This window comes from Caloenas nicobarica, chromosome 1 (assembly GCF_036013445.1).
Source record: "Caloenas nicobarica isolate bCalNic1 chromosome 1, bCalNic1.hap1, whole genome shotgun sequence".
Classification (NCBI taxonomy): Eukaryota; Metazoa; Chordata; class Aves; order Columbiformes; family Columbidae; genus Caloenas; species Caloenas nicobarica.
In genome coordinates, this window is record NC_088245.1 from 108,544,566 (window position 1) to 108,563,914 (window position 19,349).

Consider the following 19,349-nt stretch of genomic DNA (forward strand, 5'->3'; position numbering starts at 1 on the left):
TCCGGGGAGACCTTATTCTAGCCTTTCAGTACTTGAAAAGGCCTTTAAGAAAGATGAGAACAGACTTTTAGTAGGGCCTACAGTGACAGGACAAGGGGTAATGTTTTTTTTACATTTTTACAATTTTTTTTACAAGGAGGGTGGTGAAACACTGGCCCAGGTTGCCCAGAGAGGTGGTAGATACCCCATCCCTGGAGACATTCCAGGCCAGGCTGGACGGGGCTCTGAGCAACCTGATCTAGTTGCAGATGTTCCTGCTCATTGCAGGGGTGTTGGATTAGATGAGCTTTGAAGGTCTCTTCCAACCCAATCCATTCACCGATTCCATAATCTTGCAGCAATGCTGCTGGGTGTAACACTGTGAATCACACCTAAGAAATACACTACACAAATCTTCAGCTTGCATCTAATTTATATGGCATGAATGCTCCTACTATTAACTATTACAAGGCACATGAGCTTATATGAATTTTACAGCCCTAGCGTATTTTTTTTTAAACATGCCATACATTGTGTAGACTCAGTGAAGGTGAACAACTTGCCTTTGCTTTTCTGGAAACTACAGTGGATCAATAATGCATCTTTTAAGCAAACAGCATTGAAAATGTCCACAGAAAGAATTGAGCAATTGGTATAAAAGAGGCATTGTTAATACACTTGGCAAGTTTCCAAAATATGTGAAACTTGCTAATTAACCAGCAAGACTGGATAGTCATATTCATTAGTGAGATCCTATTTGTCATCCTCATTTCCAGAAGTTACAGGCAAGTTCAAAAACATACACCAGTGCCAAAAATCTCAGTTCCCAGAAAATAAAGGTGTTGCTGTTCCAAACACCAGGGCTCAACACCAATTCCCAGGACGAGAAAGATATTAAAATGCTGCTAAACAGGAGCATGAAAGCAACAGATGCATGCAAGGCTTCCTTTCTTACAGTTTTTACAACAGGGATAGCAATTCACTTTTAGGAATGTAAACAGAAAGATAACAACCAGAAGCCACAACAGTTTACCCAGAAGTGAAATCAAAAACATTGCAAACCCACCTGAGTAACTTCAGCTGCAGCAGCCCCTTTCATGGCATCGGGAGCAGAGGGTGAAGTTGCCTTCTTTCTGTCGGTGCTTCGGGTGGGGGAAGGCTTGTAGGGAGATTTAAGAGGACTAGCTGGTGCTACACGAGGACAGATATGGAATACTAAAGAGTTATAGTACAATAGCAAGAGCAAAAAGGGAGCACAGACAGAGGGAGTAAAGGAGAGGAGAAAACAGCATACTTTTATGTTATAATGTTCAAAGTAAGTTTTCATCTTTTTTTAAAAGGTGTTTCAAAAGATCATCACATTACATAAAACATTCAACATGGTCCCATGTTTACTAAAAATGCCTCAACTGAACATAACATTTTATAGAATTTCTTTTTTTAATTATCTCTAAAATATCGCTCTCTTACTCATATACCTTTTGAATCACTTGACTATAACTGTGATTCTTTTCTGTTCTGAAAGGTCCAGCTTCCTTTGCATATGATAAAAAGAGTAATCAAACAATTCTAGTTGGGTGACTTTTGAACAAATACAGCAAAACAGGAAAGGTGACAGAAGCATAGGTGTTGCTTTTTTTTTTTAAAGACTAAACATGGGAAAGGCTCCTAAATACCTTAATTGCTTTTCAAAATAATACTTAATTTAAAAACAAAACAGAAAAACGAACCCAAATTGAAACTACGTGCTGCTGTAGGTATTTCAGTTATTGTTATTTGTGGCAGACATCAGTTTGAGTGCAACATATACATTACAACTCTTTCTGGGTAGTTTTTCTTTATTTGCAATATGAACAGAACATTTTTTAAATGGGCTATTTTACTCCTGCTTTTGTTCATATTGCGTTCTGAGATGAAGCTTTCACGTACATGTAGAACAATCAACAGAGCATATGCTTTATTAATAAGACAGACACTAATTGTAACCATGTGACAGTGTGCATCCAGTCTTACTCAACTGAAGTCAAGAAGGATATTGACTTTGGAAAAGCAGTAATTAAGCTTAAATGTAAAGGAATCCACATTTCCATTTTTTTTTTAATTGGTGGTAGTCCTATAGACTTTTTAATGAAGCCTCTTTGTATGCTTTTAGGTTTAACTGGACCTGTGTATTCTTTGACTGACTTGCCAGCAAGCTGGCAAAAATTCACTGAATATTAAGAAAAATATTTGGAAACTTAAGTGCTGCTTACGTATTTTCAGTTCAACTGTAAAAAAAAAAAAAAATTATATGTGTCCAGTAACAAGTGTTTGCCTGAATATCTTGACTTGGAGTGACATTAATAATGCATTGCCCTAGAGAAAGAGTCTTAAATTGAGGCTTCTCATTTCTAAGCTTACAGAAAATGCAGGAGCAGAGCAATTTTGACCCAAACGAAATGACATGAGGCACAGCATGAGCTCCTGAAAAGGAAGAACCCTCTTCGCTGTTCAGGAAGCTACTTCTACAGAGGGGAGATCTCCCTCAAACCTTTTGGTGGCAATTACTGGCAAAACCGTCGACAGCCACTCTGGGCAGCGACGCCGTTCGCACCCTGTGCTACAGCTCGATTGCCTCGTGAGCTGATAACAGGAGGCCGCTGGTTCAGAGAGCTGTTCCCTGAACCATCGCTCCTGTTCCAGCTCAAGGAAAAAAACAGCAGTTCGCAGGCCAAATTGTATCGTCGTCAGACTTGCCAGCGTGCTACTTTAAAGATCCTCCAATGAAGAGAGAGATAAAGCTGGGAGTTTACAAACAAAACAAGTAGGGAAGGACAAAGGAAGCCTGTATTGATTTCTTCAATGTCAAATACAACACGGAAAACAGCATCTGTAGGTGGTCCCAGCAATTCACCTCAAAATTTTAAGCAGAATATACTGATCTAATTTTGAGTTGGCTTTTTTCAGTCTTAGCAGTAGTTGATCCCTGAGCAGTAAGTAAACTGGGAATTTTCTCATGGGCCAGATACTATATGACAACATTTCTGCTTCCAACGGATTCTGCTTTTAATGTAGAAACAAGTCAAGTAATTTCAGAGACATTCAACGTCAATGTCCCTATGCACTGCAACAAACAAGTAACCCACAAAGAATTAATTTTTAAATAGCTTTGTATTAAAAGCACTGATGTAGGACCTAAGCCTATTTCAACAACAGTGTATGAAAATACTCATCATAGAGATGACCAGTCTTTTACCATCTAACTAGTTTTACCCTGGAAAAAATGTTTCCTTTTGCAGACAGGCACTTGGCTGTGGGGTTTGGAGTGGGGATTTTTTTTTCGTTTTTAATAAAAGTAAAAACGGCTGTTAAACTTCTGTCCTTGTTTCAGCAAACACTATGACCAGATAAGGCTTTGAAGCAGGAACTACTGTGGAAGTCAGGCACTTGCCTAAATATTAGCAGAACTGGAAACATTAGTTTTGTAGACGTTTGCAAAATAAGAATTTTATTATACTGCCATTTACAGTAACTAGCATCCCTAATTTTTAGTTTCTTAAAGATCAATAATTTCTGGAACTGCCACCCTCCTATCAGTGTCTCTCTTTCTGTAGGTACTTATTTTATATATACATACATATATATAAAATACGCACACAGTGACACAGTTTAAGGCAAAAAGTAATTTAACAGCAAAGAACTGGAACCTTGGTAAAAATAATTAAGGCTCAAATGGTGCACTGGGATTTTTGTTCTACATACTATTTGGGTATGAAAGGGGATGACATTCATGTATCAAATAAAGCTTCTGAGAGGTGTCACACACTGGTCTAGAAAACTGTTTCTTAAACGAATATATTCAGTTTTTCATTGGCTTAGGTCTCAGTGATTTCGTTAATTCTTTTTTTAACTATGTTCTTTTTAAAAATACATTGAGAACAAGGCAGACAGGGTGATATGTTTTTTCAAGCTTTGAAATACACCATCATGAACAATTTAGTTCATCGTTGATTTTTTACTATCATGTAAATTGTCATTCGGTTCATACTACTGCATTCCTTTCAGTAACTACTCAAATGCAACCAAAACCATACCCTGACAGTTTCAAAGTGAGTAATTCACATTTTTTTACCTGGATTATCATACTGCTCAGAAAGCATTAATGTACTTCTGCTTCTGGCTAAAGATGACTGTGTGGGTGTCAGCAGTCGAGAAACAATAAAGTTTTCCATTGGACTGAGATGCATGCGGTGAGCTGAAGGATGGGAGCAAATGAAATAAAATTTAAAATGCAAAGAAATAAAACAATGTTACATTAAAATAACTGAAACAAAATCATGAAATGATTAAATGAAATGAAAAAAATCCTGAAGTGTTTGAGATTTAAAATATTTACAGAAAACTTTCATTCCCTCTGAAAAAAGGTTTCTAGTTTCTCCATCGCTTTAAAATATTTTCCCACCTGTACAATAAACATGGTAAGGTTAAGACCATATTGCATTTTGCTCTCACATGTTGCATTCTGCAAAATGGTTGCTTTCATGATTCAGCATGAAAAAGGTTGGCCTTCTTCCCGAGTAGACAAGGTGAAACGTTAGTGTAACAGTGCCGCTACTCACTAGAGTGCCAAACATACTTGGACTGCATTTAAAATATGCAGTCTCACCCCATTATATAAGTCTTATTTATACAACATGCCTGCATTCCTTCCTACTCCACAAATATAAGCGTCAACTACATAAGACAGATATTTATAGATGTTCCTATTAACATGCACATATACATAGCCATCTATCATAAAACCCTCAAAGCTACTGATGAGATTTCATTAAGCAATTCAGAAATGAAAGCAAATTTACCTTCTCTTTCCATTCGAGAAATAAGCCTTCAATACCACTTATTTCAGTCAATATATTTTTCTCATTAGTTAAAAAAAAAAGAAAGAAGAAAGAGGCAGAGGAGGAAAAAAAGACACAAAACAAACAAACAAAAAATCTAAAGAGTTCACAGTGGGATAAACCCTTCAGTCCTCTCTGTAGCATTTAGTAACCACTAATCCTGCAAGACGATCATCTTTTGCTGAGCCTCTCACGGATCAGAGTTTCAAATCAAATTAAAGGGCTCTACAACTCTAGTCACCAGATTGAAGTCTCCCAGGTGGCTCATTGGATGTACTTCTGCCCACAGTACATCCCATGTCTACTGTTGAGCCACATGTTTGGTTTGCTTGTTTTTCATTATTTGGCTAGAAGATCACAAGCTGTACAGTTAGAGGAAATTGCCGCAGACACAGCATGTACTTACAGCCCTGTTTGCTGGAGGATTGAAAATTGAAAAAGAACCAGTGAAAAACCCCAAAGCATTTGTTGCTGGACTAGGTTCTCCAGCATGGCAGCACAGTCTTTGGGACAGGCTGCAAGACTATCTTATGATATTAACTTACAAACCCTCAAATGTTTGAGCTCTTTTGAATAATAGACATAAGTGAATTACATAGCTATACGGACAAGAAGTGCTTTAAGCAGAAGGAGAATATATGCTGGTAGGAGGCCAGCATGTTCACTTGCCTCTGTCGGGGGAATGTGTTATTGCCGCTGTGGAGGAGGAGAGGCGCTTACTGATGGGCGATTCCATTTGCTTTGGCAGATTCATTGTAGAAGCTGAAAGTTTGTCACATGCTGCAGAGAGACGCATTGAATATATTTGTATTCATATCACACTGTTGATAAACTCCCCAAATTAACCTCGCATTTGTACTCATGGCCCTTGTCACTGGCCACAGCACTGAGCAAGGCATGAGATAAGCTCCTTCTGACTGCTGGAGGACCAGCATTTTATAAGACGTGCTTTGGGATGCGACTTTTCTGCTTGTGAATTTAACATTCCCATTTTACGACAGCCTATCTTTTATACTGCCACAGGCAAATAATTATATATCAGGCCTGAATTAATGAAGCCACTCTGATACAAGTTATTCAGTACCAGCACAAGCAGAAAGTTACCTAAAGGAAAAGAACTGTGCACATGAGAACTCTGAGCTCCTCATCTCCATTCCCCCTCCTCTCTACTTTCAGTCTGGAAGAGCTGGAGTAGACCTCAGGTATTATTCCAATACAGAAATGAAATAACCAACATTTGCATGTTTGTAAAATGAGAACTCACTGTTTCAATGACTGATCTGGCACCAGTGATTTGGCTTTATATTTTTTGTGGTTGAGAAAATTTAAAAAAAAAAAAAAAAGCTTTTTGGTACTACCAAGTGCTTTCATTTTTCTTCTGAAATATTGTTTGAGCACAATACCTATTAATATTTCCTACCTTGGCATTTATTCAACTGAATGACACAAAAACATTATTCAAGTATTACCACAATGTATTACTATATGACGATCACTGCGTGATGCTCAGTAGCTAAAAACATGGATACTTTGTCCTTTATATTTGAATTTTATTCCTTTTATACCAAAAATAATTTCAGCTGTAGACATATATATGGCCCTAATTCTGCAGCCCCTAAGTTACTGCATTCCCTATTACATGCATTGAAATGTTGCCTCAGTGGGGTCTGCAAGATTTGCCTCTATCTACTACAGTAAAGAATACAATTCTCTACATTTGCTGCTTTAAAAAAGTAGGAATACTGCTGGTATGCTGCAAAACATCAGTTCTGCATCCAAGTCTCTTGGTACATGAGCAACAATTAGTACAAAAATCTGAATCTGTTTGCACAAAAGTAATAGTTCTGCGAGATGGTAGGCGGAACAACATTTACTGTGAATTCTGCAGTAGTAATATCCAAGCTCGGCCCCTTCTTTGGGGAGAGAGAAGGAACCTAGTTCTTAAAAGCACAAGCTGAGTTACATTTTCAAAATGCCAAGTACATTTGCAATCAAAATTAGAAATCCTCATCTACTTCACTGTCCTTTTATGTGAATAATAAAGATAACTGAAGAATAGAAAAAAACCCCAAAACATGATTGCCTAAATAAAGTCAACTACTTGAGTTTGTTACAAATATCTTGGCCAAAATCCACTTCAAGAGGCTGAAAACGTAGCATGGCTATTTATACTAAATTTGCTTGTTCTTAAAATATTGCAGAAATAGGCCCTTGAGGTGAAAAAGAGGACCGTTTTGATGAAATATGCTCTCCATAACACATTTTCTCTTACTGTGCAACTAAATTTTTTTCAACAGCACCTGCACACGCCCATTAGAACTGTCAAATATGTGTAATTATATTTACACATACATACACACACAAACACAGAGTGCCCACAGAATTAACAGAGATGAGAATCTGAGCAGTAGAAGCCTACAGTTAGTGAAAAAAACATGAAATGCCTCTACAGTGCTAGAATGTGAGGCATGCACTGCTCCACCATGGCAAAATTAAAAGGAAATTAAAAAGACATTTGGTCCACATCACTAAGGGTAATGCCGTAGAGTACCAGACTGAAATAATAAGAAAACAGTGGTTAGGAAGGACGAGATCAGTGGATGGATTACAGTGATTAGAACAGTTATAAATGAGACACGATGGTGCTGTGATTCTCTGAAATACCATTGACGGAATCAGCAGGAGCGGTAGAGGTCACAGGGTCTGGAGGAAGGGTGTTGGCAGCTAAACCTAGAACAGGGGGTGGGGTATTTTCTGATTCACCTACACAGCAGAGAAATCAGAGCAAAAAGAGGTGAAAGAAATTACTGAATATGTTGGGGGAGCTGGAATTAAGCATAAACTGCATCACAAAGACAAGCTGGTTTCTTTCTCAAAGTACAGAAGACTTCTTTTATTATCATATATATTTAACTTCCTGGCTTTTTTGATGGCATACCATCAAAAGTATGATGTTAAACAGAGTTTGCCCTTTTAGAGTTAAGTATATTTATACACTGTTTAAAAGAGAGTAACTGTCATCTTTCACCGTCACCCAAACATGGATATTTTTCCCCATAACATGTTTATTCAAACCTGACAAATTTAAATAAATTACATGATTTAAAACACAAAACATGCATCTTTTTGAAATACAAAAGCAGTACATGACTGATTATATAATAAAAATAATTTGTTCTGAAGCCAAATCAAAAAGACCAGCAACAAAAAGTATGTGGGGGAAAAAACCAAACTATTTTAACTGCACATGCTGCATAGTCATCTAGAAATTCCCATCAGGTTTTTAGAAGTACCAAACAAAACCAGATCATCTTTTGCAAGGCTTAGACAGCACTCAGTCCTTTGGTGAATATTAAATTTGCTAACTGTGTGCATAAGAAGACAATGCGGAGGAAGAGAATAAGGGAGAGAGAGCATAAATTTTCATTTTAGCACTTAGCATCCTTCAAACAGATTCTGGTTACTCTAGTAAAATGATCCGCATTCCTAAAGTTAGGAGTGCCCTTTCTCCCTAGAAGGTATAAGTGAGAAGAAGCCTGGCAGACAATTACAAAGCATTTATTCACGCCCCAAGGCAGTACCACGCTAACTATAAAATGCATCATCCTTACCATCTCCACAACCTCATGCATTTTGCACTTCAAGATCTGCAATGCAGGCAGCCCGTTTCACTCACCGTCTCTCCCTCCTGAGCCTGCAGCCAGTGCTCCTCCCCACGACCATCGCTTCTGCTTCTGCTCCAGCTGCTGGCTGCGTTCAAGGGACCGACGCATCATGGCTTCTAAACGTTCCTGGTTATTTTGGTACAAAAACACAAACCAAATCTGAGTCAGTTGTTTGAGGGCTTTTTTTTTTTCCTCCTTCTGAAACCATGCTAAAAATAGACAGTTCCCCTGTTGCTTCACACGAGATGATTACAGGAGCTTGTTTGCAATAAAAGAAAAAGGACTGAATAAAGAAAGTATCAGCATGCAAGCCTACCTCCAGATATGTGTATCCTTTGTCTGCAAGCCACTGAGGTCACTACAGAGGCCTAAGTAAATAACACAGGTTGCATCACTGCCTAGCATCTGCTCCTGCTGGTGCGGTTGCTGCTGTGCTCTGGACTTAATTTGTATAAGAATAATGCTCGACAAGCATTAACTCCTTCTTGTCTATGCAGACCTCAGGTTTTCCTTCCGTCCCTTTCTGAGCACAGCTAAATTGCTGCAATGCCAGTTGCTCCTCCTAGCCACGCAGATAAATGATCACTTCAAACCCAAAGTAGGTTACTTTGCAGGATGCCCTATTTATTTATTTATTTCTACAAGAACTCCCTCCTTTCTTCCACTGTGCTCTTTACAGTCCAGGCATCAAAGAGCTTCTGATTTTTTCCCCTGTGTGTTTTTTTTAGTGTATGCCCAGACTGTGCTGTTCTGAGATTTATTTCTTTTTTCCTTCCACCCCCACATTCTCCTCCATGGCTTGATGAGTTAGGATTTTCAGATGAGGAAGAACAAGGAGATTTCTTTCCCCCCTCCCCACCCCAATCCTGCTCTGCCTTTCACTTACAGCTACGTATAGTTGTCTTGTTCCCTCTCCACCACCTCCTAAATCTCACTCAAAGACCTCCACTCAGTTTTGTTCCCACCTCCTCCCTCTGTTACTTTCTCAGTGGTTTATTGCTGTGGCAATGACCTCTGCACCTTTTCTTTTCCATCTTTCAAGCAGACAAAACCTGGTTCTTCCCCACCCACCATTCCATCATCTACCACCCTCTTCTCTTCCTCCTCCCAGTACCTCATTCCCATCTGGTAGCTTCCTCATCCTCACACTTCAGCAGGCCAACCCCTACTGGGAAGATGAGCCTACTCTTTCTGCCCCAATATTTTTTAGGCCTTTGAGCCTATTAATATTTTGGGTCCTATGACTTACTACCTTTGCTATGTCCTTTTGGTCTAGTATAAAACTCCTACTCCATCCACTTCTAACTCTTGATCCTGCAGGTTTCTGGGATTACATCATATCTCCTTCGATTTCTACCAATCCTCTGGTCTGTGCCTAATATCTCTTGGTAGCTCAGATCAACTGCATGGAAAACCTCTCCTGCATCTCTTGGCCAGATCACTTTCTCTCACTGATTCATGACTTTGTTCAAGTCTTTGTTCAGTGTCTGTTCAAGCAGGTCTCCTTCAGGCTCTGCACTGATGTTGAGCCTGTTGTCTCTCAGGTAGCTCCTTCAGCAGATCAGACCCTAACATCAGGCACCTCCACTCACCACCATGCCTGGAACTTCTATGCACGTACCAGTAAATTTTGTGTTACCTTCATGGGGCTCTGCCTATGTTGACTGGCTTTCTACAATGCCAGATGCCCTCTCATTGTCTTCTGGTTATCTGCAATATACTTCTATCTCTTTCACATCTTTGAAGAATCTCTTTTACCTCCACGACTTCGAGTAATTTACTTTGAACCTAATTTTTTCCACCTCATCCAACCCTGCTACCAATTATCCATCATCTTCAACAGCAAGCCACTACCATTTGTCTTTAAGCACTCCTCTCTTAATTTTATTACAAACCACTTGTACCACAAAGAATTCCATTATATTACCCTCTAAACAAAGAGTGAAAAAAAGGCAATTCTTGCATATTCTTCCTATCACTCCCAGCTGTCCTGTCCCTGTTACCTTTTGGCCAGGTGACCCACCCTATTGCTACAATTTCTGCTGCCATCTCCATGAAGATGATCTGGTCATGCATTTTGAGCTCTCCCTTCACTTTTGTCTCCCTTCTACATCTTTAGCTCAGAGTCTATCAGGTAACATCATGCAAAGACCACTGAAATCCCGCAGCTGCTTCCCCGCCCTCCCCCCCGCTTTTTTTCCCCCTTCTGTCTAGGCAGTGCCATCGGTGTCCAGCCAGGCATGCAAATGCTCTCTCTGCCTTTCCTCCTCCTTTTTCTCCCTACAGAGCAAACGCACAAAGCATCACAAAGCTCAAGCGCAGCCTCTTCTGCAACAGCACAGAAAAACCCTACCGCTGCTTGTCCATATTTTGGGCAAAAAAAGAAAGCTCCAGACTCTGGAATCCAAAGTCACTGCCCTCTGATTTAGTTTGCTACAGTCTTTCTTTCTTCTCTTGCTACTTGATGTAATTTTCACATTTAAAACCTGTGTGTGCTGGCTTTGCATTTCAAGTTTGCACTTTTTGCTTTTAACTTCCCACCTCCCAACATTAATTTAATTCTGTTTGAGTATTTTTTCTGTACTTACTCTTTCCAAGCCTTGCCTCCTATTTCATTACCAGTTCTTCTTTGCAAGTCTGCTTCTTTTTATTACTTTCTTCTACTATGCATCTTACCCCAATATACCTTGCTACCCACACTCTTCACAAAGGAAAATCACTCTCTCATTTCTTCCTCAATGAAGCATACACTTATACAGAATCTTCCTTTCCTTCCACATCTAATGAATATTGTTAGCCATTAATCAAAAAAGATAAGACGAAAGAAGTCAATTTTCAATTATCTGGGTGATTTATGTTTGCCCCCCCCTTTTTTTTTTTAATGCTGCCTGGAGCAAGGACCAGCAATATTCTGTAGTTTGCAAACCACCTTATACCACCTACTACAAAAGCACTGTTTTAAGAAGAAAAAGCATGATAAAATAGATTAAAGAAATTAAAAGATTCTCCACGCAAATTTGAAAGCCCACGCTACCTACAATCTGAGGTTGAAATCTTCAATTACATGATGTGGAGAGGATGATTCCATTTCATTGGCAAAGAGTCTTTCATTAAAGCACTATAGAACATAATTATTAAACCTCATGAAACCCTGCAGATATCGCTTAGATAAAGAACAATATGAAGGCCTTTTTCCACAAAGAAAGGATGGCTATTTAAAAACCATTTTAAGTTAGCACAAAACTAAAAAGCCAAAGAAAACAATAAGACATAAGGAAGCATAGCGTAAACAACTCATACATTAATAATTTAGCCTGTGATGAAAACTAAACAGCAAGAGGAAGCATTCCTGCATCACCAAACAACATGCAAAACCATTCAGTCTATGTTACAGATTAAGGACTTTCTCAAAAACATATCCAACTATCCATGTGATCCTCATTTGGGAAGTCTTAACAGCTACAGACAGAAGAAATAATCTCTGCACTAAAGATAGAGTGAGCTTCCACAGAAAAACTGTAATGTACAAGTTTTGCGTGTAGGTTAAATTAAGAATGAATAGAACCATAAAACGAGAGCCATCTACCGCGAATATCTAAAATATGCATGTTACTTTCCAAAATCCAGTTATTCATCCAGTTTTTCCTCAGACGAAGGAACAGAACGAATGTTTGCACTGCCTGAATTAAAAAAACACAAACCAAAACCAAACAAACCCAAAAGCCAATAATGAGAATACAAGTAATTTGACTGAAGTGCTTTCCTTTTCTCTATGTTAAACATGACACAGATGTGAAAACAAGCAAAAAACTCATTTTACAAGTATTATGATGTAAAACAATTTGTGCAAATAATTCTGAAACAATCTACACTATACCTATAATACAAACACCTAACAGAGCCCGAAAACTCTCTTCCTCTTCACTTTATATATTCATCAGCACTGTATGTAAGTAGCTCACTGTTCCCTGACGTTATCAGTTGGCTTCATCTTTTGAGTGGCTCTTCCACATAGCAACAGAAGAGCTCTGTTATTTTCTGTTTAAAGAACACATTAAAAAGCAATACACTATTTTAAAAATAAACTACCCTCCTGAATAGAATTCATTTATATTCTCAAACAATTACAATCATGGGTGTGTAGAAAGGGAACACTTATTAAGGGTGTGTGCACCAAAGAACACTGGACAAATGCAGGCTCTGCATTACAGTGCACAGGGAGTTGCTGCAGCAGCCGGTAACGGCAGGGGGAGCAGAGGATGGTCAGTGTTGGAACAAGGGCTAAATTTTGCTCATGTCTATCACACAGAAAATTGAGAGACTGCTTGCATAGCAGCCTCAAACAGTTTGGAGGAAAATTTTTGTATTACTCGTGCAATTGAATTCCAGTCAGAATTGCCAAAATGTGTTTGGAAAGCAGTTACTACTTCCATATATCATGACTGAAAAAGTAATTAACTTTGAATTGTACTGAATTAATTAACACTATAGCATCCTGAGAGTTTTTCACTCTCTTGTGTTTAAATGCATACTTTTTACAAATGTTAACAAATAGTGCACCAAAACAATCTCTCCAGTGCTGCAGGATATTCTTTTCCATTTAGCAGTTGTTACATCCATCTTTCAAGTCTGAGTGCTGGATTAGATTTGATGCTGTCTACCAGTAGTGGTTCATTTAAACATTAATATATTGGTAGGATCAGTACTAATTTTATCAAATTCCTTTTAAAAGAAATTTGATGGTTTTATTAAAAATGGATCTTTGACTAGATGGATGTTATTGCTTTTATTCGCAGTAGTATCCTAGACGTGGCTCATACAGGTGATGCTCCTGTTGTCTCATGGAATACAAGCACAGAAGAACATAGCTTCTACAGAGACTTGCCAATACCCTGTGCACAGCTAGACATTTACTTGCAAGCTACTTCCAAGTTGCATGGAAGTTCAAGATAGAGAAAGGGAAAAAATTATTTTAACTGGACGAGGACTAGCTTTGTTTTTATCAAGTCCTAAAGCCACTGGCTACTTACTGTAAAAGGCAAGTGTTAAATAGCTCCTGTTGAACAACACCACATGTCTTTACTCAAGGCTCAGGGACCACTTATTACTAAAGGAAGAAGGCAGCTTTAAAGGTAATATGGAGGGCAGGATGGTGCTACTGAAGACCTCTACAGATAAGAAAGGTGCAGTCAATGCACACGGGATGATATTCAGACAAATTTATTTGGTTCCTGTCTGAGGAACTCCTGTGTGCTCTGCAACAAGCTCCAGCTGCCCCGGAGAACTCTGCCAGAACACCTCCATTCCCAGACCGTCACAATCACCATCTCTTATCTGGCACTGCAGAGGGGAAAAGGTAAGCAAAATAAACTGAACTTTAGCCACCTCCTCTTTGAGAAGTCCTTTGCATGCAAAACAGCCAAGCAGAGGATGCCCTGATGTAGGAAGCCAACAAGCCCCACAGTTTAGGAGCGATTAATCTCTCTAAAACTCTTACAGATACAACAACATTTTCTAGAGAGAGATTTATATAACCCGTTCCTATCACAAATATGCACTGCCTTCTGCTGTGGTAAAAAGCAAAGAAAAAAAACTTAAGGAAGATATAAAAGACAACCAATAAGGCAGAGAGCAAGGAAGAAAATCTCTCTACTTGGCACTTCAGACACCTGATGAGCAGGTAAAATGAGTGCTCCAGTCCCCATCCAGTGTAAGCCAGTGCTAAAAGGAGACACACTGAGGACATGCTGCAATACACTGACTCACTGGCCAGGGCACCCCCTCACCCCAAACACGCATGTGGGAAACGCAGGTTCAAAGCTCTTCCAGTAAAGAAGGCCTCAAATGTCCGGAATGTCTCAGGAGCAGTGAGTAACCTGCAATGCCCAGGGAGCTGCAACTTCATCACCATCCTTACTCAGACCTCCACTGCTACGACACATATAGGGCTTGAGGAGTTCATCAGAAGAGCTGGGGAGGTGGGATGTGGCAGATCCTTTAGAAGAATTCAAGTGGATTTCAAGAAATGAGGGAATGACAAGTAACCATGAAGGGAAGCCAGGAGGCGATGGTGTCTCCTTTTCCCAATTTCCTTCTTCCCTCATCCTCCCCTGTTCTACAAATTATTCCCCTGTGCACCCTCCCCTCTTTCAGAGGCTCCTGTATTTTTCCTCCCACCAGGTCTAATCCATTCCCAAACAAGCATCCTCTCCTGTCCTCCTGCCCACGTACCTTCCCTCAGGTTCCTCAGCCTGGGAGGAGGGAGGAAAGGAAAGTGAAATGAGCCAGGCCTGGGCCTGCCTTGGCTCCCAAAAGGTTTTGGGCAGTTTAAGCTTGAAGGACCAGCTCAGTGAACAGAGCTAGGAGTGGTATTTGTATTGCGACCAAACACTCGGAGGCAGCAAGCCTTTCCCTCGCCATTAGAGAAGTCTCCCATCACATGTATGGGGTGTTGGGGAGCTGTAACAGGCTTGCTGATGCTTGGGAGAAACATCGCTGTGTGCTCAGCCTCTTCTCATGTCCATCTTTGGGCAAGTGCAGGAGGCCATGAGAGGAGATGGGTCCCCACTGAACAGATCTTTGGGTCTGACCTGGCTCAGCCTCTCTTATGTCTGCCAACCCTGTTCGGATTTCTCCAGCACAGGCAAACCATGAAAGCAATGAAAGCAGGCAGCTGCTCACCCTTCTCACACCTCCTGCCTCTGGTGCAAATTTTGAGGACAAGGTTTTGGAAGATTTTGTACTTACTTATCACTTTTCCTTACAATCCCCCATAAAGAGGATCAATTTTGTTTAGCTGCAAAAGGTTATTACAACAAGAAATACTCAGGAAGGAAGACGTCAGGTCAATGATGTTAACACAGAAGGAGAGGGACTGCCTACCCTTTGTTTCTGTTTTTGCCATTTTTCTTATCAATATTTGAACAAAACTACATGACAGAAGCCTCAATCAGTATGTTACCATTTAAAAAGGAATGGCAGGATATAATCTTCAGGTTAAAGTGAAAACTCAAACAAAAAAAAATGTCAATGGACAGCAGTATGTTATTCTGATCCCATACAGAAGTGTTTTACCTCTTTTACAAAGACATCGTGATCAAAAGATGGGGGGCAAAAAAAAAAAAGGAAGGTTAATAATTGTGGATTTCTGAGCCTTTTTATCTAGGAACTAGGGAAATATCTTCTCTTTGCGTTTTTTTTTTTAAAAAAACCCACTGCCCCCTTTTCCAAAAATCATTAATTCTTTATCAGTTGCAGTAGCGATGCTAGTGTTTTCTACAGAATGTCATGCAGAGAGACATATACACTGCATTCAGAGATCTGCATCAGAAATTGGGCTCACTAGAGCAAAAAAGAAAACTAAATGATCTCAGCAGGGAGAGAAGAGAGGAAGAATATGAAGATGCTTCAAAAGATATTTGATAAATTCTTTTCTGTGCTAGAATTTTAAACCAGCCTAGATTCTTCACTGCTTTAAGTAATAAATTTCTGATTTTATGTCACTGAGGAAAAATAAATCAAAACATTTTAATAAACATTATTTCAGTTTCATGGACAGTAAACAAAACAGTAAGAAAATTCTTGCCCTTTTATGGAAACGCTCATCTTTAAAAGCTACCTTCTCGAAAGCTAGTGCTTTATCATCTGACAGAGTCCCAGATATGTTAGCACAGGTAGATGACTATTCTGCGAGATCAGACAAAAATCAAGAGACAAAAACCACAACAACTTTGGAAAGTGTTTTTGATGTACCAGCAGTAGTAGTGAGTAGTGTATTTATAGTTGTGGTGATGTGTGCTTCCAGTTCCCAGAGAAATACCCACACATCTCAGAGTGGGGGGGTGGAAAGAGAGAGATCAATGTTTAATGCATGTCAATATTCAGCTATGTTTAATGCTACCATACAGAGTTGCTCTGCCATACATCTCCCAGTGGACTTTACCTCCTCCTCTTTAAGCTTTTGTCTCCGTTTTTCTTCAACAGCTGCTCTCTTCTGCTCCTCTCTCAGCCTCTGCTCCTCTAGTCTTCTCCATCGCTCCTCAATTTGCTTTTCATATTGAAGTTTTGCTCTTCTCTCCTTCTCCAGTATCTGCTGTTCCCTAGCAGCTTAGGCAGAGAAAAAGTTGCATTTTACTTTCTGCAAATTTTTTTCCTGCTTTAAAATGATTTGATAACATGAAACAATAGAGTAAAACAACAAATACAAGTATACAGGTTTTGAATCCACTCAGATCAAAAATATAGTGCACAGAAGTGCTGGAATGATTAGCAAATCTAAGTGATCTGCTCAATAAATAAACTGGTAAGACCTTTGTGCACAAGGTGACAGTCTGTGCCCCTTACCTATGTAAAAACAGTATAGAAAATAGTTAACAGCTCTTTTTAATTTATGTTTCAAACCCCTCTGTAGCATAAAGCCAAATTGTTTTTTAAGACATAACAAATATTCCCTCAGGTTTTAAAGTGAATCAGTTATACATGCTGAAGCAAAAGCCCTTGGAATTTCTTTAAACCTGCTTCTCATTATGGGGCTGTCTTCAAAATAAATATATGAAAAAACCCACAAACATACGCTAAGTTTTCTATTACGTTTTGAAAATACACTATTCTGTTCATAATTTGGTGCTACATCGTTATCCACTTCTGCCTCTTTGCATAAAAAAAATTTACTTCTATTATTGAGGGTTTGCCCAGTTGTTTATTCCAACTGGAGTTTTAATCTTCATGACACATTAGCTTGTTGTTGCAGAAATTCAGACTGCAACACTACACAAAGGACTGTTGCTTCAGGTTTACATAAGGTAACGAGTAGCAGAAGTCACTGTGACAAATCACGAGGAAAAAATCCTCTTTTCATGCAAGTGTATGCCACAAAAAGGCAAGAAAGAGGAGTTCAATAAGCATGCCTATATACACACAAGCCTGTAAAGTCACATACAAACACACGTACAGCCAATATCAAAGAAGGAATTTTCTCACAGTTGCCAGGCTAAGAACTTGGAAGTTAGGGAAGGCCAGAATTAACATTGTTTGTACAAGAGCTAGTCCTTCATCCTGCTCACCTATTCACCTTCAGTCTGCTTTTCCAGTTCCTGCTTCCTTGGACAGCAAATATTTGCTCTTTTAACTCTCTCTCAGCATCTTCCCATCAGTCCTATGCTCTTGCCCAGTCATCTCAAGTCCCTCTTCTCAGATCAGCCTTTTCCCCATAGCTCCTGCTCTCAGGTTCAACCACAGCTGTGACCTTCAGTCCCTTCTAGCCCCACTCCATCCTCAAGTCCCAGGGTTTAAAGCCAGAGTCACCCCCAACACCAGATCCTTCTCCAACAGTTGCATTTCTTTTCCTCGAATACTGGATCTTCCCAAGATACTTCTTCCTCACATCCAACCTGCTTTACAGACGACCTTCTACCTTATTTTTTTTTTAAAATGGTTGATGTTGTCTTCCCCTTTTGCTTTATGGGAACTTGTTTCTTCCTCCACCCCGCAGAACAGGGCAGTAAGAGAGGGGTGTCAGTGCTGCAGGTGAGCCTGGACTTGTAAGCATGAAGAATCAGACTTGTCAACACAAAGAATTACCTCAGAGACAGTGGAAGACAAGTGACCAGTCACTAATTGTTAAAGACTACTACCCATGTCAGTTAGAGCAGGTGAAAACAGCATGCTGGAGTTGATAAATAATAAAAATAAAGTGAAGTGTCCAGGGACTGTGCTAAGATTACCTTTTGAGTAAGTAGGTGAAACCTGTGGTTGATTCTGGACAGAGAAGCAAACCATTCTGTCATCACAGACATACATACAATTGTTGTTCCTTAATTTAGATACTAAACCACTGATTACTGAGTTTGGGCTTTGATGAGAAGGTTATTCTATATTACTGCAAAGTACCTGCTGGCTGCATAAAGGTTGGTTCTTCTGAGGAACTTGTTGCTTTTTTCTAAACTTCCAAAATAAATTTGCCAAAGACAAGTAGCTGCTGTAGCCAAAACCCAGAGTTTCCCATTCTAGAAATGGTCTTAACCCTAAAAAAGTATGTTTCCAAAAAGCACGTATGGCATCTGGAGACAAGAACTGGAACCAACAACTTTCAAATGCCCTGGAGCAACCTCTCCCAGATTCTCCAGCTTTCAGTTTTCCTCTCATCTGCTCTTCTGCTTTGTAATTCAAGTCCTTTCCAATCTACTCATCATCTCACTTCCTTGGGAACCAGCAAAGAAGGGATAACCAAGACAAAAGACCTGGAAGTGATGTAAGCTGGTGCATGCTTCATGTAGACAGAACCTCTAGGGAGATTAAACACCAGCAGATTTTCACAGGAACTACCAAAAAGAATCTTGCTCGCCAAACTCACAGTACTAAATAGTGTCAACTGTCTGGTCTCAAGCCTCAGGTTTTGTCAAGAAGTGGTCAACAATTTATTTATTGCAAGAAAAACAGTGTTTCCCTATGATTCTTTTCACAAGTGTCCACACTGTTTTAGTTGTAATTTCCTCAAAATATATGCCTAACTTACGTTTTACAAAAGCATAAGACACTAACAATTCCTTCTGATAGGTATTGTCAGGGAACCTTAAGAAACAGTGCTGCTGGCATTTCTTGTTATTACACTGAGGAAAAAGGAAATTACCTGTTCAACATCTTTTTTATATATATATATATATATATATGTATATACAAAAAGTCCAACACAACATTGAACAGTTGATTTCATTCATATATATGTATATGCATATATATAAATTAAATGAATATACACATACACTCTCTCTCTCTTTTTATTTTTTTATATATATATATACATATACATACAAACTTGCAAAATTTTCTC

The 19,349-nt window shown here is 39.3% G+C and overlaps 1 protein-coding gene across 1 annotated transcript in view; it reads right to left on the reverse strand.

Moving 5' to 3' along the window:
• MAP7D2 (MAP7 domain containing 2) overlaps positions 1-19,349 on the reverse strand; it is a 92,613-nt gene that overhangs the window by 22,074 nt on the left and 51,190 nt on the right. Inside the window, exons 3-7 of the mRNA XM_065641134.1 lie at positions 16,464-16,627; positions 8,533-8,647; positions 5,526-5,636; positions 4,091-4,213; positions 1,046-1,194 (exon numbers count right to left, since the gene is read on the reverse strand). Of these exons, the coding sequence (XP_065497206.1) occupies positions 1,046-1,194; positions 4,091-4,213; positions 5,526-5,636; positions 8,533-8,647; positions 16,464-16,627 (662 nt within the window). The remainder of the gene's footprint in view (positions 1-1,045; positions 1,195-4,090; positions 4,214-5,525; positions 5,637-8,532; positions 8,648-16,463; positions 16,628-19,349) is intronic.